A 15,165-nucleotide genomic window follows, 5' to 3' on the forward strand; every position below is an offset into this window, starting at 1 on the left:
AGCACACCTTGCTTTTCAGACCGATGAGCTTTGTAAAAATCGACGCGTTTCAGAAAGGCGGGGCATAGAGGAGAAACAATGTACAGTATGTGGAAAATAATGAATGTGTTTTACTTTAAACCGCATAAACGCATTTCATTACACCAAATACACAAAATAATGTACTTTTTAGCAACATCATATGACCCCTTTAAAAAAAAATACTAACATGCATTTTAGCCATCTGTTGCTCTGTACGCTCACACAAAGCTTAGAAGCTTATTTTTTCACTGGTCTGAACCACAAAAATAATCTTACCTCTTCCTTCAAATACACTGCAGTTCAGTTACAATGTTCTTGTCTTCAAAACAGAGGAGAGGTGGAGTGTGTGAAAACTGGTCATGTCAGGACAGAGAAAAGGAGCTTCAGCACGTCATCGAAAATGTGCCTTCTGTAGAACCAACCGGGACAAGGAGTGTGGACAATTACTGGTGTCTGAGAACCACAGGGTGGCAGCCCATCACAAGTGCATGGTACATCAGCTGGCCATTAGCTTGCCTCCTTTTATAAGTGTTAAATGGGTGAATAAAGCTCTGATTCATACATGTATTTATTTTCCTAGTTTCACAAAAATAATCTTAGGGAATATGAATAGAGTGCATTGACAAGATGTGTTATAAAATGTTGGTATAGTATATATAAAAATAAGTATACAACGTATGTATTTGACAGCTTGTATATCTAACATTTGACACTTGATTGTTTTACTCAGCTTTTTTCATCAGCCTTGGTCACATCTCACTCAGACAGTGAAAACATTGGAGGCTTTTCTATTGAAGACGTAAAGAAGGAGATAAAAAGAGGAAATAAACTAGTAAGCATCCAGACCAGCAGCTCTCATACAATTCAGTTCTTCCTTTAGGCTGAAAATAGAGAATGAACATACAGCTTTTTTATCTCATGTGCTGATTTCCTGTTCAGATGTGCACTTCCTGTCACCGGCCTGGGGCGACCATCGGCTGTGATGTAAAGACGTGTAGGCGGACATACCACTACTACTGCGCTCTATGGGACAAGGCCCAGACAAAGGAGAATGCCTCCCAAGGCATCTACCTGTAAGCAATATGAGAATGCCACTTATCGCAAAACTGCATCTGTTTTATAACTATATGACTTTAATCTTTTTTATTTTTGCAAATTAGGGTTTACTGTCGCAAACACAGAGATTCCTCTCAAGATGGCAGTGATGGTAACTAGCTGTCTCTACTTGGATGTTGGATACCTGCTTGTGAATCATTGCGTTTATTAATGATTTGCTTTTATTCCCAGATGAACAGGGAGTTGCGGCCAATGACTCTGATTCATCTCCACCCAGGAGCAGGGGCAGGGGGCGTTTCGAGAAAAGCAGAATCAGAGGAGTGTCACGCGGACAGTCAGATGACACTCGATCCACCTCATCGCAAGGCAATGATGACACCGAGAGCTCCTCGCATGTAGGCCACTTTATCTACTTTTTCTGATATAACCCATATTTAATCCAAATGAGGGATTACAAGTGATTCGACACAAGCTTCAGAGTATCAGTGGTTGGTGAAAATCGATTAATGCTAATTATCGTGTGCTTGTGTGTGCCGCAGCGGGACCGGTCTCCTCTGAGAGGCAGCCCCAGTGATTCAGGCCTTCGCTGTGGCTTCTGTCATGCCGGTGAAGAAGAGAATGAAACGCGCGGTGTGCTCCACTCGGACAATGCCAAGAAGGTTGCTGCCCACTACAAATGCATGGTAAAGCTTCTTCAGTACTGAAAAACAATGAGTCATTTAAACAACAAATTAAGAGTTTTATTTCTTAAAGGAATAGTTCACCCAAAAATGAAAATGTACTCCCCTTCAGGCCATCCAAGATGTAGATGAGTTTGTTTCTTCATCGGAAATGTAGCATCACATCACTTGCTCGCCAATGGAAAGATGAATGCCACCAGAATAATTTCAAAATGTTGGTAAAAACATCACAATAATCCACAAATAATCCACACAACTCCAGTCTATCAATTACTAAAATCCTATCAAGCGAAAAACTGCATGTTTGTAAAAAAAGAAAAAAAATTAAAGCCATCATTGAGATGTTTTTAAAGGGGTCATATGATGCGATTTCAAGTTTTTCTTTCTCTTTGGAGTGTTACAAGCTGATTGTGCATAGCTGTTGCTTCTGGCTAAAATACGAGTCTTCTATCCATAATATTGCTTTCTCTAGTAAAAAAAAGTAATCTTCTCTGAATCAGGTGAGCAATATGTACAGATCAAGCAAAAACAGAGTGACAATGTTCGCGTCTGCTGTAGACACGGTCTCATTCTGACGGCACCCATTCACTGCAGAGGATCCATTGGTGAGCAAGTGATCTAATGCTAAATTTTTCCAAATCTATTCCAATAAAGAAAAAATCATCTACATCTTGGATGGCCTGAGGGTGAGTACATTTTCAGCAAATGATCCTTTTTGGGTGCTCTATTGAACTCTTTAACTGTTTTGATAAATCACATTGAAACTTTATATTTGTAAACAAATATCTCAAATATACAAGATATTTAGTATTGAAAACGTCTATTTTTCCCCCCTTTATTTTCGTGTTCTAGGTTTGAAAACATTTGATTCTGCCTGATCTGTTAAAACATCTTTTCTAAAAACTTCTATTCTTCTATTCTATTCTATTTCTGTTTTGTCACAGCTTTTTTCTTCGGGTACCGTCCAGCTAACCACCACCTCTCGTGCCGAATTTGGGAATTTTGACATTAAAACGGTTATCCAGGAAATCAAGAGAGGAAAAAGAATGGTGAATTTTTTTAATTTTAATTGAAATAAATATTACGGTGCCCCGCACATGACATGCAGGGACAAAAAATGTAAATCGCTTGCACCCCGTTTTAAGTAAATTGTGTGCACAAAATATATTTTTTCTACTTCCTGACTGCATTCTTATAAACTGATATAGATGTCTCACTTAAAATGATTCCATGCGAGGCTTTTGAGAATGTGTGTATAACTAATTTCCAACTCAAAATAAAACCCAGTGTCTCTGTCCATAACATACTGTAACAGCAGCAACAGGTTTATGAGAATGCAGAAACGAAGTGGAACAAATTATTTTGTTTGCACGATTTACTTAAAATCTAGGAAACAAATTAGCAAATCGTGTGCACAATTTACTGTTTTTTTTTTCCCCCCCTGCATGTCATGTGCCGGCTCCATAAAATATAACTAAAATAATTCTGTATTAGTTTAATTTAATATAGAATTTGTAAACTATATTGCTATAGGTTTACACCAAAATATATCAATTAAAAAAAAAAAATATTATTCTTTGTTTTCAGAACACAATTTACTGTTTTTTTTTTCCCCCCTGCATGTCATGTGCCGGCTCCATAAAATATAACTAAAATAATTCTGTATTAGTTTAATTTAATATAGAATTTGTAAACTATATTGCTATAGGTTTACACCAAAATATATCAATTAAAAAAAAAAAATATTATTCTTTGTTTTCAGAATGATTTGGGTATATTAATTCATACAGTCGCCTAATGTGTTTCGATCATTTTTGTTAATTTCAGAAATGCACACTGTGTGCCCAGCTTGGAGCAACCATTGGATGCGAGATAAAAGCCTGCGTAAAGACCTACCATTATCACTGTGGCCTGCAAGACAAGGCCAAATACATAGAGAATATGGCTAGAGGCATTTACAAGTATGTTTGTTTTCATTATTTATTCGAATGATTAGTCTGGCAAGATCGTTTTGGCCAGCTTTTTCCAAATGTTTTCATATTCTATATACATATTGAACAGGTCAGCTATCACTTGTGCTTTAGTTTTACATTATAACATGAACATTATGTTGTTCTTACCAGGCTTTATTGTAAGAATCACAGTGGAAATGAGGAAAGGGATGAGGAAGATGAGGAAAGAGAGAGCCGCAGTAAAGAGAAAGCTGCTATTGACAACAGAGCAGATCCTCCACCGCAGCTCAATGGCAACTAGGTGAGATTCTGCATACAGTATGTGTCCTTGGAAGGGACATTCATGTCAACACTCGTTATTGTACATGATACAGTGATTCATTTGGATGTTCTTGTTACAGTGTGATTTGTTCGGTCTGTCATGACAGAATTTGATAATTATTCAGGACCAGGCAAATGTGATATTTTGATCGGTGGACATGAGGAAGATTAAAGTACTCTCTTTTTTCAGATGGTGCATGGAAGATGGAAGACATGATATGATGCGGATAAAAGAAATATTTTTGTATAATCCTCAATTAGAAACTAGGGGCCCAGTTCACAATATCTGACAATTTCAGTTTTCCTCTCTTTGACAGTATTTCATGGACATTGTGAATGAGAATGTAAGTTCATTATCAAATGCTATCACTATGTTACTGCAGTGTAAACCATAACATAGCTGGATAGGTTTTATTTAAACATATGGTATACTGATAATACTCAAACAATATGATTGGACGGCTGGAACAGTGTCATCTGTTTGTGCTTGTACCTCCAGTTTCATCTTTGGCACCGCTCTTTGACTGGACCCACTCTGAAAAAGACTGCCCTCCTACTGTTTATAGTGCATCTCCAAACTATGACGTTTAATAAGCCGCCGCCTTCATGAAACTGTCTTTACCTTGCAGGATTAAAGAATATTGGCTAGCATGCACTTTTCTTTACTTCGTCTCACATGGTGGTCTTTCTTTTTTCTTTGCTCTATATGCAGATGTTCCACATAGGCATTATGTGCTTTGTGTTTTCAGTTGTCCACTTGGTGGCAGAAATTCAAAATAAGAGTCCTTCTAGAAGGCAGATGCTTTTAAACATGGTTAAAGATATTGAGGAAAAAGCTTAATACAAAATATAATATTCTTGATTTTATGATAATGATTAGATTTAAGTGGATTTAATGAGTCGGGGTTTCACATCGGAATGCACTTGTCGCTCATGTCAGTCAGGGTATTTTATAGTCAACTTCTTGATGCATATTTTTAAGTCTTGACCAAATTAATTTATTGGACATTTCCACGGTTACTGCTCAGGAAGAAAACAGTTTATTGGGTAATTTGTCGTTTATTGGGACCTGCCATAAATAAGAAGAATATACTTCATTTTAAGGTGTCCTTTTTGCAGTATAATTACTCATACTGAGTAATAGTAATTAACATGTACTTACTATAATGTTTAGTTTATGGTTAGCCACATGTAATTATGCATAATGTACTACAGTACGTACATGTAACAAGGACACTAAAATAAAGTTGCTAACTTTTTAATTACCATTTAGGTTGTAAAACAATGAGAATCAAATATAGATTAAATGGGTAACAGAGAAATCTCAAACCAATACTTTGGCTAACAAATATTTCAATTAGTGTTTAAAACATTTAAAATGTCAATGTAAATGTGGCAATCCTAACCTGCTTGTGAAAAAGATCATACTTCTTAATTGAATTATATAATTCTTAATTCTTAGGGTTTTTTTTATGTATCCTACTGGGTTTATTGCATTCTGGTCAAAAGCTAAAGTGTAAATATGATAAAGAAATTATTGTTTGGAGAACAAATTTAAGGAACCAAAAAAAGGCTTTCATCCATGTGTTATGTAATTATAATGATGTTTAAAACATTTAAAATGTCAATGTAAATGTGGCAATCCTAACCTGCTTGTGAAAAAGATCATACTTAATTGAATTATATAATTCTTAGTTTTTTTTTTATGTATCCTACTGGGTTTATTGCATTCTGGTCAAAAGCTAAAGTGTAAATATGATAAAGAAATTATTGTTTGGAGAACAAATTTAAGGAACCAAAAAAAGGCTTTCACCCATGTGTTATGTAATTATAATGATTAATAATTTAACTTAATTATTATGTGTTATGTGTAGCTGACTATTATATTTTTTTCTTATTTGTATTGTTTAACTGGAGCTTGACGGATATATCAGTGTTAATATGTGAATGTATTATTTAATAAATTTACTATGCCCTTACTCATATTAACGCACAGTAATTTGGTGGCTCTATCACTTTAAAATTAGAACGTGATTCGTGTGCGTTGTCACTGCTAAACACTGATTGGTCGACAGGCTCCAATCCTCATGTAATGCTAAAACACCCATATTGTAATGTGCGGAAGATTACAGGATTGTGCTCGCTCAGTCCTTTAAAGGTGAAATTGAGAACAGAAAGGACTACAACTACGCCCTACATTTCTCATCAGAATCGAGGACGGTTGCAGCAGCTGAGTCGGGACGGACATGGCGTCTGCCAGCCCCTGTGTTATGGTAGGTGTTCCTGTACACACTTCAATCATTTACACCGGAGCGCGACACTTGATTACTTAGGCACTGTACCCAAACGAATAATTAGGAAGTGTGTTTTAATAAAAAGCTAAATTGTTGCTGTAAGTTATGCCGTTTATCCATAGAAATAGTCCCGTTTGCATACAGAAGTGTATTTAGCACATAATAAATATTACCGTGAAGTGTAGGGGCCTGGAGGGAAAGCACGCGTTTCACGCATGGCACATGTGATGCAGCCCATTCATTTCTGCACGAGACCAGTGGAAAATGAGCAACAGACTTTTGCGCGAGAAACGCTGCACATGCTCGGCTGTATTTTGGTTTTATGATTTATCAGATGCCCTGATGAATGGGTGAAAATGGAAGATTAAGTTAGCGCGTTCAGGCAAAAATCCTTTCTTTGGTTCAGGTAAAAAAGCGTTGTTCGTTTCCGTTTGTTGTAAAGTGATAAATGTAACGGGCTTTGTGGGCAGGATGCTGTAGTGAGCTAATGAAATGACTCAGCTTTGTTCAAAGAGACTCAGGGGAGTCAATCATCTTCCTCCGCCCTAAATTAAGATATTATCTTGAGGGTATCATTTTAGACAGACCCATCCCGCGCTTTGTAATACGTGATTTGATTTAATAATGAATCAAAATGTGCGCTACACTCTTAAAGGGACAGTTCACAGAAAGAAAAAAAACAATTCAATCGGTCAGTTCTGACCTCAGCCTAATGTTGTTACGATCCAGTATACCTTTCCTTTTTCCTGCAAAACTCAAAAAGCAGTTTTTAAGCGTGTCCTGGTCAGCATTTTCCATGGGACAATGTATGGTGAGTGAAGATATCAAGTCTCAGAGGGCTGCAGAATCACCTAAAAGTTGCAAATACTCATGTTCTGTGTCCAAGTCTTCTGAAACCACACAATAACAACTTGAGGAACACATCCTACTCTAAGTATTCACTGAAAATATGTACCTCTGGTTAGCTGTTAACTGGTGCAAACAGATCATTGAGTCCCTGAGTTGAACATAAGAACCCAACCAGGGGTGCGCTTCCCAAAAGCAACTACAGTATGGTGGCAAGTTCCGTCGTTACAAATAAAGTTCAATAGAACTTACCACCATAGTTAGCAAACAATGCTTTTAGGAACCATACCCCAGTCAGATTTTTGATTGAATCATTCAGGACTGTTTTTTTCTTAAAGCATTGTAAAGGGATAATTCACCCAAAAATGAAAATTCTGTCGTTTACTCACCTTCCACTCGTTTCAAATCTGTATGAGTATCTTCTGTTGACTTCCAACATTTTTTATGGGAAGTCAATGGGAACAAGCAACTGTTTGGTTACCAACATTCTTCAAAATACTCATACAATAAGAAACTTTTGAACATCTTGAGGGTGAGTAAATAAAGACAGAATTTCCAATTTGTTTGGTGAACTATCCCTTTAAGCCTAAGATAATAGAAACTATTGGCATCAGTGGTCTCTACCATTATGCTTCCAATGCTTTTGGGAAATCAGTTTTGTAAACTGGAGCAATGATTTACTGAAAAGATCCAATTCCAACATACTGTTTGTTTATGGAAAGGACATTGCTTTTCTCACATACTATGATGAATGGCAAGGTGAGCTAGAGTGGATTTCAGGATCTTCAATAGAAAGCAGTTTAAGTCTGTTCCTCATATAATCTCTACTAGATGACTTCAGAAAGCATGTAATATAGTGCACAAGTCATGTGGGCCCATGTTCATGATTCTTTTCATGGTGATTTTGCATCCTTCTTTAGGCATTTTCAACCATACTGTTGACTTAAGTCTCTGGGAATTCTGTTACCTGAAGAGGTACAATAATAAACACCTATTTATTTGCCTCAGGCAACATTTTTTTAATGCACAAAAAAGGCTCAATATTCTGATACAGCTGAGAGAAGACATGTGACATGCATGTGAATCTAAAGCAGGAATTTTATTGGTGTGAAACACTGCTCACTAGACCTGACAGCACACAGACTTACGTAACGCATGCTCCGGCAGCAATATGAGAAACTAAACTTTGGCATGCAGCCATTGCATACTAGGATTTAAAATGCATGTCTTATCACAGCCATGTCAATTGATGTGGATTGTGCTTTGGGGTTTGAATCTCAAGATACTGGCACCAGCAGTAAGCAGAGGGGGGAAGCTCCCAGACGAACCTCTCCTGACAGCTGCACGTTATTTGTCTGAACCGCCTTCAAAGACAGTGTGATAACACTTATGGGAAAAACAAGCTAGTCTACTTCCGTTTACCTGGAATTTATCTGCTTTTACTTTACTTCCATTGTGAGGAACAGTTGGATAGGTCCTTTTTAAATATATGTATATTGCACCAGGGGCGTAATTTCCACTGGGGACAGGGGGGACATGTCCCCCCCACTTTTCAAAATCACGTTTGTGTCCCCCCCACTTTCAAATTCGTTTGTTATATTTTTTTTAACCGCACGCCGTCATCGCCAAATGTATGTACATGCAGGAAATGGGATTCAAATCGAAAACATTTACCACCATTTTGTGTCCCCCCCACTTCTCAAACCAAAGTTACACCCTTGTATTGCACATTTTAAATTACCATCTGTTGTTTTGAAAGATTTCCAGTCAAGGTTCTTCACAGCTCCACCAACAGGACAAGTTATACACTTTAATTAATTAGATTGTAGACACTATATTACATTCTTCATTTAGAACAGTTGTTCTCAACCCAAGGGCAAGTCTTAACATTATTACATTTGGTTATATTAACAGTCTTAATTAAAATGCTTAAAAGCATGCACAACATAAAACAGACAATGCAAAAGTACCAGAGGTACATTTCAGCCTAGACAAGAGGTCCTTCAAACATTGTCTTGGACAAAGGGGGCCCTTGGAGTAAAAAAGGCTGAGAATCACTGATTTAAAAGATACTATTATGCATGATCATTGTATAATTTAAAGTGGACTTCAGTGCGTTTATGAACACAAGGCTTTCTTTTATGCTGTTGTCTTTTACATAAACAAATGCCTGAAAAGCAGTGGTAAGGAGTTTAGATGTATGAGCTTGTCTATTCGAATGAAATGGGATTCTAGATACATAGTAACTTTTCTGGGATAGTTCACCCAGAAATGGAAATTCTGTTATAATTTACCCTCAATTTGTTCCAAAATTGTACGAGTTTCCTTTTTCTGTTAAACACAGAAGATATTTTGAAGAATGTTGAAAACCAAATAGTTGCTGGTAGCCATTGAGTTCCATAGTATGGAAAAATTCTATGGCTACCGTCAACTGTTTGGTTACCAACATTCTTCAAAATATCTTCTTTCGTGATTGACATGAGAGTGTATTCCTTTAAGTGGCTTTTTATTTCATTATTGTATTATCGGCCAGTACAGATTTGTGCACATTCAGTACAATTAAGCACACTTATTTTTCCCAAGAGAAGACTCTTCACCTACCTTAACATTTACACTCATGAAATGGTGCGGAAATGATCTTCACCCCTGATCATCCTTGTTCACTTGCACAACTTGTCTTTCTCACTCAGTACTGCAACAGTATTTGTACTAGTATTCTTACATTAGTCTTAGTGCTGACAAACGATTAATTGCGATTAATCGCATTCAAAATAAAAGTTTTTGTTTACATAATATATGTATGTGTAGTGTATATTTATTATGTATATATAAATACACACGCATACAGTAAATATTTAGAAAATATTTACATGCATATATTTATATTCTTATATTTTATATTATATATAAATATATTTAACATATAAACGCAACATTTTTTTTCATGAATATATACATAATAAATATACACAGTATACACACATATATTATGTAAAAAAAAAAATGGGGGATGTGAATAATCGCGATTAATCATTTGACAGCACTAATTAGTCTATAAACTTCTAGGGTATATGCTTAAGAAACGGTCAGATAGATAATCTATGCCCTTTTTTTAAAGTCATTTTGGTTAAGGACGTTTCTGCCGAACACTCGCAAACGTTAGAGACAAATGCCGTCACCAGTGGATTTGAGAGCTGCTTAGGCAATAGGATATAAGGTTGAAGTAAAGATCACCTTTCCCCTACTGCCCTATTTCAGGTTTGTCCTTCTGTCTGCTAGATAAAATGTTATCTGTCAAACAGACTGCTCTCTGTTCTTTGCCCTATCGGGTATGATATGATGTCATTTGTGTATTTTAGATCAGTGATGAGGAGCAAGGTTATGACCTGGACCTCTTCTGTATACCAAAACATTATGCGGCTGACCTGGAGCGGGTGTATATTCCACATGGACTCATCATGGACAGGCACGAGTCACATCAAATTTTCTTAGCCAAGAGGTCTTGCCTAATGGACCCTCAAATTACAAATAACATGCAACCTGAAGACTGTTGACATTGCGTATTGGCTTCTTCTGACTCCTCCAGAACTGAACGTCTGGCCAGAGATATCATGAAGGACATGGGCGGGCATCATATCGTGGCTCTGTGTGTGCTCAAAGGGGGCTACAAGTTTTTTGCTGACCTGCTAGATTACATCAAAGCCCTTAATCGCAACAGCGATCGCTCCATTCCCATGACAGTGGACTTCATCCGCCTCAAGAGTTACCAAGTACGGCTATTAAACATTCATCCTATTTAATGAATGTTAAATTCAGTCAGGCCTGTCTGTGGTACTTACTCCCTTCTGTTTATTGTCAGTGTGTATATTTAAATACTATGACAACATGAATCAAAATTGATGCTTTGCGATACAAACTCGTTTTAAAGTTAAGTGTTGATGTTACTTCAGTAACTAGAACACATGAATGTCTGGACTGACTTGTGTAAATGTCTGAATCTCTGCCTTTAAACACTGCAGAATGACCAATCTACAGGTGACATCAAAGTGATTGGCGGAGATGATCTGTCCACACTCACAGGAAAGGTAAGCATGTTACTGTGTATAAAAACAATCCCCACTATATCACTCTAATATTTTATGCAAATGTCTAAAATCACATTCAGTGACTAGCTGCGAGATGCTCTCAATTTGTAAAAAAAAAAAAAAAAATCCATCACTGTCGACACTGTTACGTTTGAAAAAATGTATCATGATTTCCATAAAAAATATTAAAGAGCACAACTGTTTTCAACATTGATAAGAAATGTTTCTTGAGCAGCAAATCAGCATATTAGAATGATTTCTGAAGGATCATGTGACACTGAAGACTGGAGTAATTATGCTGATAATTCAGCTTTGCATCACAGGAATAAATTACATTTTTAAATATATTAAAATAGAAACCATTTCACAGTAGTATTAATTTTACTGTATTTTGATCAAATAAATGCAGTGTTGGTGAACATAAGAGACTTCATTAAAAAAGATTAGACATTTTTATCAACCTCAAACTTTTGAACACTAGTGTATGATCAATAAATAAAAAAAATGCATGTCCTAGGCATAGAGTAAAAATGACTTGTTCCACTCTCTTGTTGTTGCAGTCTCTTAAACATATCAAAATGTATTAAAACGCTTTCTCTTTTTCTCTTGACATTTTTTCTTTCTACACCAAAGAACGTCTTGATTGTTGAGGTATTTGTACATATATTTTTACATTTATATTTAATACAGCTCATTATCCAGCAAATGTTAAATGTGTTTCTGTAACCTTTACTTTGTTTTTTAGGACATCATTGATACTGGAAAGACAATGAAGACCCTGCTAGAACTTCTCAAGCAATATAATCCAAAAATGGTCAAAGTGGCCAGGTACAGATGAATATAATGAATAAAAATGGAGGTAACCAGTGTGTCTCAGATTGGTCTTGTCTTGTAGGTATTGCGTCGGTCTTTGTAAGCTGTATGTAAATATTGCTAAGCTCTGTACAGTAACTCCCTTGTCTATTATTGATCACTAGTGCAACAAATGCCAGAAACTCCTACCTATTTTGGGGTTTATAAGCTGTATGGCCCTGTATAGTTGACATATTCCTGTCATTTGTTTTCTTTGCAGTTTGCTGGTGAAGAGGACACCGAGGAGTGTTGGCTACAGACCAGACTGTGAGTGGATTACTGAAAACACTTTCCAGCCTTTTTTGGCATGCAACTTTGATATAGTTAGGATTCAATCGACTTCTCACAAGTCATGTTTATAAATGGATGCATGCTGATGATTTCTCAGGGTTGCACAAACCGCCTCAAAAGACTAAAGCTTATTGATTTTTTAAAGAGAATCAAGTCAATTATTTTGACCACTCCTATTGATCAGTCTAGGCTATTATGGTGCAATGCTGTGTATTGACCACAAGATAGCAGACTTAACACTTTTCTGCACTGAAGTAAAATCATTTTCACAGATACCACAAAAATATTAAGCAGAATAACTTTTTTCAACGTTGATAATAATAAGAAATATTTATTGAGCAGCAAATCAGTATATTAGAATGATTTCTGAAGGATCATGTGACACTGAAGACTGGAGTAATGACTGCTGAAAATTCAACTCTATAATTACTTTTTTTTCCCTTTTTTTTATATAATCAAATAGAAAAGCAGTTACTTTAAATTGCAATAATATTTCACATTATTACTATTTTAACATTGGCGAGCATAAGAAAAGTCTTTCAAAAACATTAAAAAATCTTACTAACCAAGAAATTATCGCCTGATCAAAAAAAAAATTTCCATTAACTTTAACTTTTCCTCCCTTTCCCTTCTAGTTGTAGGATTTGAGGTTCCCGACAAATTTGTGGTTGGATATGCACTTGACTACAATGAGTACTTTAGGGATTTAAATGTAAGTAGCAACATTTAATCATTTCGAATATTTTTATAATTTAAAAACAAATAGTTGCCTATTATTACACACACACACATTTGTTTGATCGTGCTGCGATTTCTGCTAACAACTTCTCTCATTTTGACTTGCAGCACATCTGTGTCATCAGTGAAACAGGAAAGGAGAAGTACAAAGCATGAGAAGCCCTGAACTTCCCCCTCTAGCTGTGTATCATTTGTTTTTAATAGATGATTTTTTATTTGATATCCATTTTGTATTTTTTCAGTTGCACAGCTCACCGCAGGTTAGCAGGTCCTCCGCTCAGGGTCTCTGGTGAGGTGTGTGCTGTCAATCAATGCACCTTACATTTACATTAGCTTATACCTCCACACACACACACACACACACATTAGTAACCACAGACGCTTTGCAGTTCAGTCTCTGAGAACAGAGATCTCAGGGTTAGACTGCTGCTCTTCATTACAGTGGGTGTTTCAAACAACCATTAATGTAAGGGCCAGATTCCCTTTAATTTATTTTAACCTGCAAGACATTATGGATAGGTGTTTTAAGATAGATTAAACAGAATATTGATTTTAGGTTGTCTTGCTTTGCTATTCAATAGTGAACATACAATATGTGAATTTGATTTGCTCAAGGTAGCAAAAGAGCATTCATGTTTCCCAAAGACTATTTGCAATTGTAATTTAAACCCTGATTAAAATCAGTGAGTATTATGATTATATAAAATATGTTGAATGCTTTTTCATGTGAATGTACTTTAGCATCAGGGCAACCTGGTTTTCCAGTCAAATTTCAAATTTATTGACATTTTAAAGCCAAAAGCACCTCCTTGTTTTTATTATTAATTTTAAACAAAGTTTAATTCTCCTGTCAAGATATTTATTTTGTGTCCACTTACTGTAGTTTTGGTTACTAATTATATTAATGAGATTGAAATGAAATGGAGAAAAAATCTTATGGTGCCTTGTATGGTAATTTGTACGCTACCATATAATATATGTTATGAGAATGAGTGAAAAACTGATCTGAAATGTTCATGTGACCTCACCATTGTTCAGTCACCTGTCAATCTTAAATTTTATTAAATTATTAAAAGAATTTTAAGTGTTCTCCTAACTTCTCTTTTCAAAGTCATTAATAACATTGTTGAATAGGTCACATTATCAGGTAGTTTGTTTTAGGAATAAATAGTATAGGAATAAACCTAATGTTGTTCTTGCATTTACAGTATTTTCAGAAATAACAACATGAAGAACCAGGTACGCGTAATGAAATAAGATCATTTAGCTCACTGCTGATTTTATTTGACAGCATTGTTTATCTACAGTACAGAAGGGTAGTGTTTTTCCATCACATACATGCATGGGTACAGTCAGCTCTCGGCCGAGGATCTGGTGTGGCTCTTTGGAGTCTGTAAGTGCTGATAGGTCTTACTACAGCAGAACAGCAATACTGGATAACACCACATTCACCTCCAGTATTTATGTGCTGCTATAGTACATTCCCTTCAGATCTGCAGATTTCTTTCGCTGGGTTATGCAAATGTTGCTGGTGGAACAGAGAGAAACAAAACTCTAGCAGCATATCCATCACCAAAAAAGCATGAGGAGCTGCTAGTGTTGTCACAGAGCATTTGACATGTTCAGTCTCTCTCTCAGTGGCTTCAACTTATGATATGACCATATTATTTTTTAAAGGCATTCTTGCATGACAAAACTAGTGTTAAGATATATTTTAGAATTTAAAAATGTACATATCAGCTATCAAAACGCACCTGTTTATATGTAGCTAAATATTTCTTTGTGTTATCCTCCTGACTACCAGCTATGGAGTTTTGTCCTCTGTAGAGGACATTATGTTTTAGCGATTTCTCGGAGACGTTACATGTCACAGTTTTAAATCTGGATGTCCTGTACAGAGCACATTCAGGGCTTTCCAGAGATACCAAATGATTGGATGTTACACCATGACCACTCCCTCTCTTTGGTCTTTAAAAATGGCTGACATTAATTTAGTGATCAAGTGTAACACCCTTATGGAAATATGATA

At 36.1% G+C, this 15,165-nt stretch overlaps 2 protein-coding genes across 3 annotated transcripts in view; both read left to right on the forward strand.

The window, feature by feature from the left end:
- LOC107732717 (PHD finger protein 6-like) overlaps positions 1-4,649 on the forward strand; it is a 6,978-nt gene extending 2,329 nt beyond the window's left edge. Inside the window, exons 2-12 of one of the 2 annotated variants that reach the window (XR_001638901.1) lie at positions 352-512; positions 752-853; positions 961-1,094; positions 1,182-1,228; positions 1,309-1,472; positions 1,617-1,760; positions 2,702-2,806; positions 3,585-3,718; positions 3,881-4,010; positions 4,221-4,374; positions 4,530-4,649. Coding sequence is in view for 1 of the 2 variants with exons in the window: in XM_016544132.1 (XP_016399618.1) it covers positions 381-512; positions 752-853; positions 961-1,094; positions 1,182-1,228; positions 1,309-1,472; positions 1,617-1,760; positions 2,702-2,806; positions 3,585-3,718; positions 3,881-4,010 (1,092 nt within the window). In the remaining variant the exon portion in view is untranslated. Of the gene's footprint in view, positions 1-351; positions 513-751; positions 854-960; positions 1,095-1,181; positions 1,229-1,308; positions 1,473-1,616; positions 1,761-2,701; positions 2,807-3,584; positions 3,719-3,880; positions 4,011-4,220 lie in introns of both variants that reach the window. The other variant, XM_016544132.1, reaches the window with a different exon arrangement.
- A 1,478-nt stretch (positions 4,650-6,127) lies between these two features.
- hprt1 (hypoxanthine phosphoribosyltransferase 1) lies at positions 6,128-13,332 on the forward strand. The gene is made up of 9 exons (XM_016544123.1): positions 6,128-6,303; positions 10,530-10,636; positions 10,757-10,940; positions 11,190-11,255; positions 11,889-11,906; positions 12,001-12,083; positions 12,328-12,374; positions 13,034-13,110; positions 13,245-13,332. The coding sequence occupies exons 1-9, from the start codon at positions 6,277-6,279 to the stop codon at positions 13,290-13,292; spliced, it is 657 nt and encodes a 218-aa protein (XP_016399609.1). The 5' UTR covers positions 6,128-6,276; the 3' UTR covers positions 13,293-13,332.
- The last annotated feature ends 1,833 nt before the right edge of the window (positions 13,333-15,165 follow it).

This window comes from Sinocyclocheilus rhinocerous, unplaced genomic scaffold (genome assembly GCF_001515625.1).
Source record: "Sinocyclocheilus rhinocerous isolate Xijiao unplaced genomic scaffold, SAMN03320098_v1.1 scaffold2084, whole genome shotgun sequence".
Classification (NCBI taxonomy): domain Eukaryota; kingdom Metazoa; phylum Chordata; class Actinopteri; order Cypriniformes; family Cyprinidae; genus Sinocyclocheilus; species Sinocyclocheilus rhinocerous.

Coding starts and splice junctions, on each gene's coding strand:
- hprt1 (XM_016544123.1), top strand. CDS start 6,277: ATGGCGTCTGCCAGCCCCTGTGTTATG. Junction 10,637..10,756: donor CATGGACTCATCATGGACAG/GCACGAGTCACA, acceptor TGACTCCTCCAG/AACTGAACGTCTGGCCAGAG. Junction 12,375..13,033: donor TGTTGGCTACAGACCAGACT/GTGAGTGGATTA, acceptor TTTCCCTTCTAG/TTGTAGGATTTGAGGTTCCC.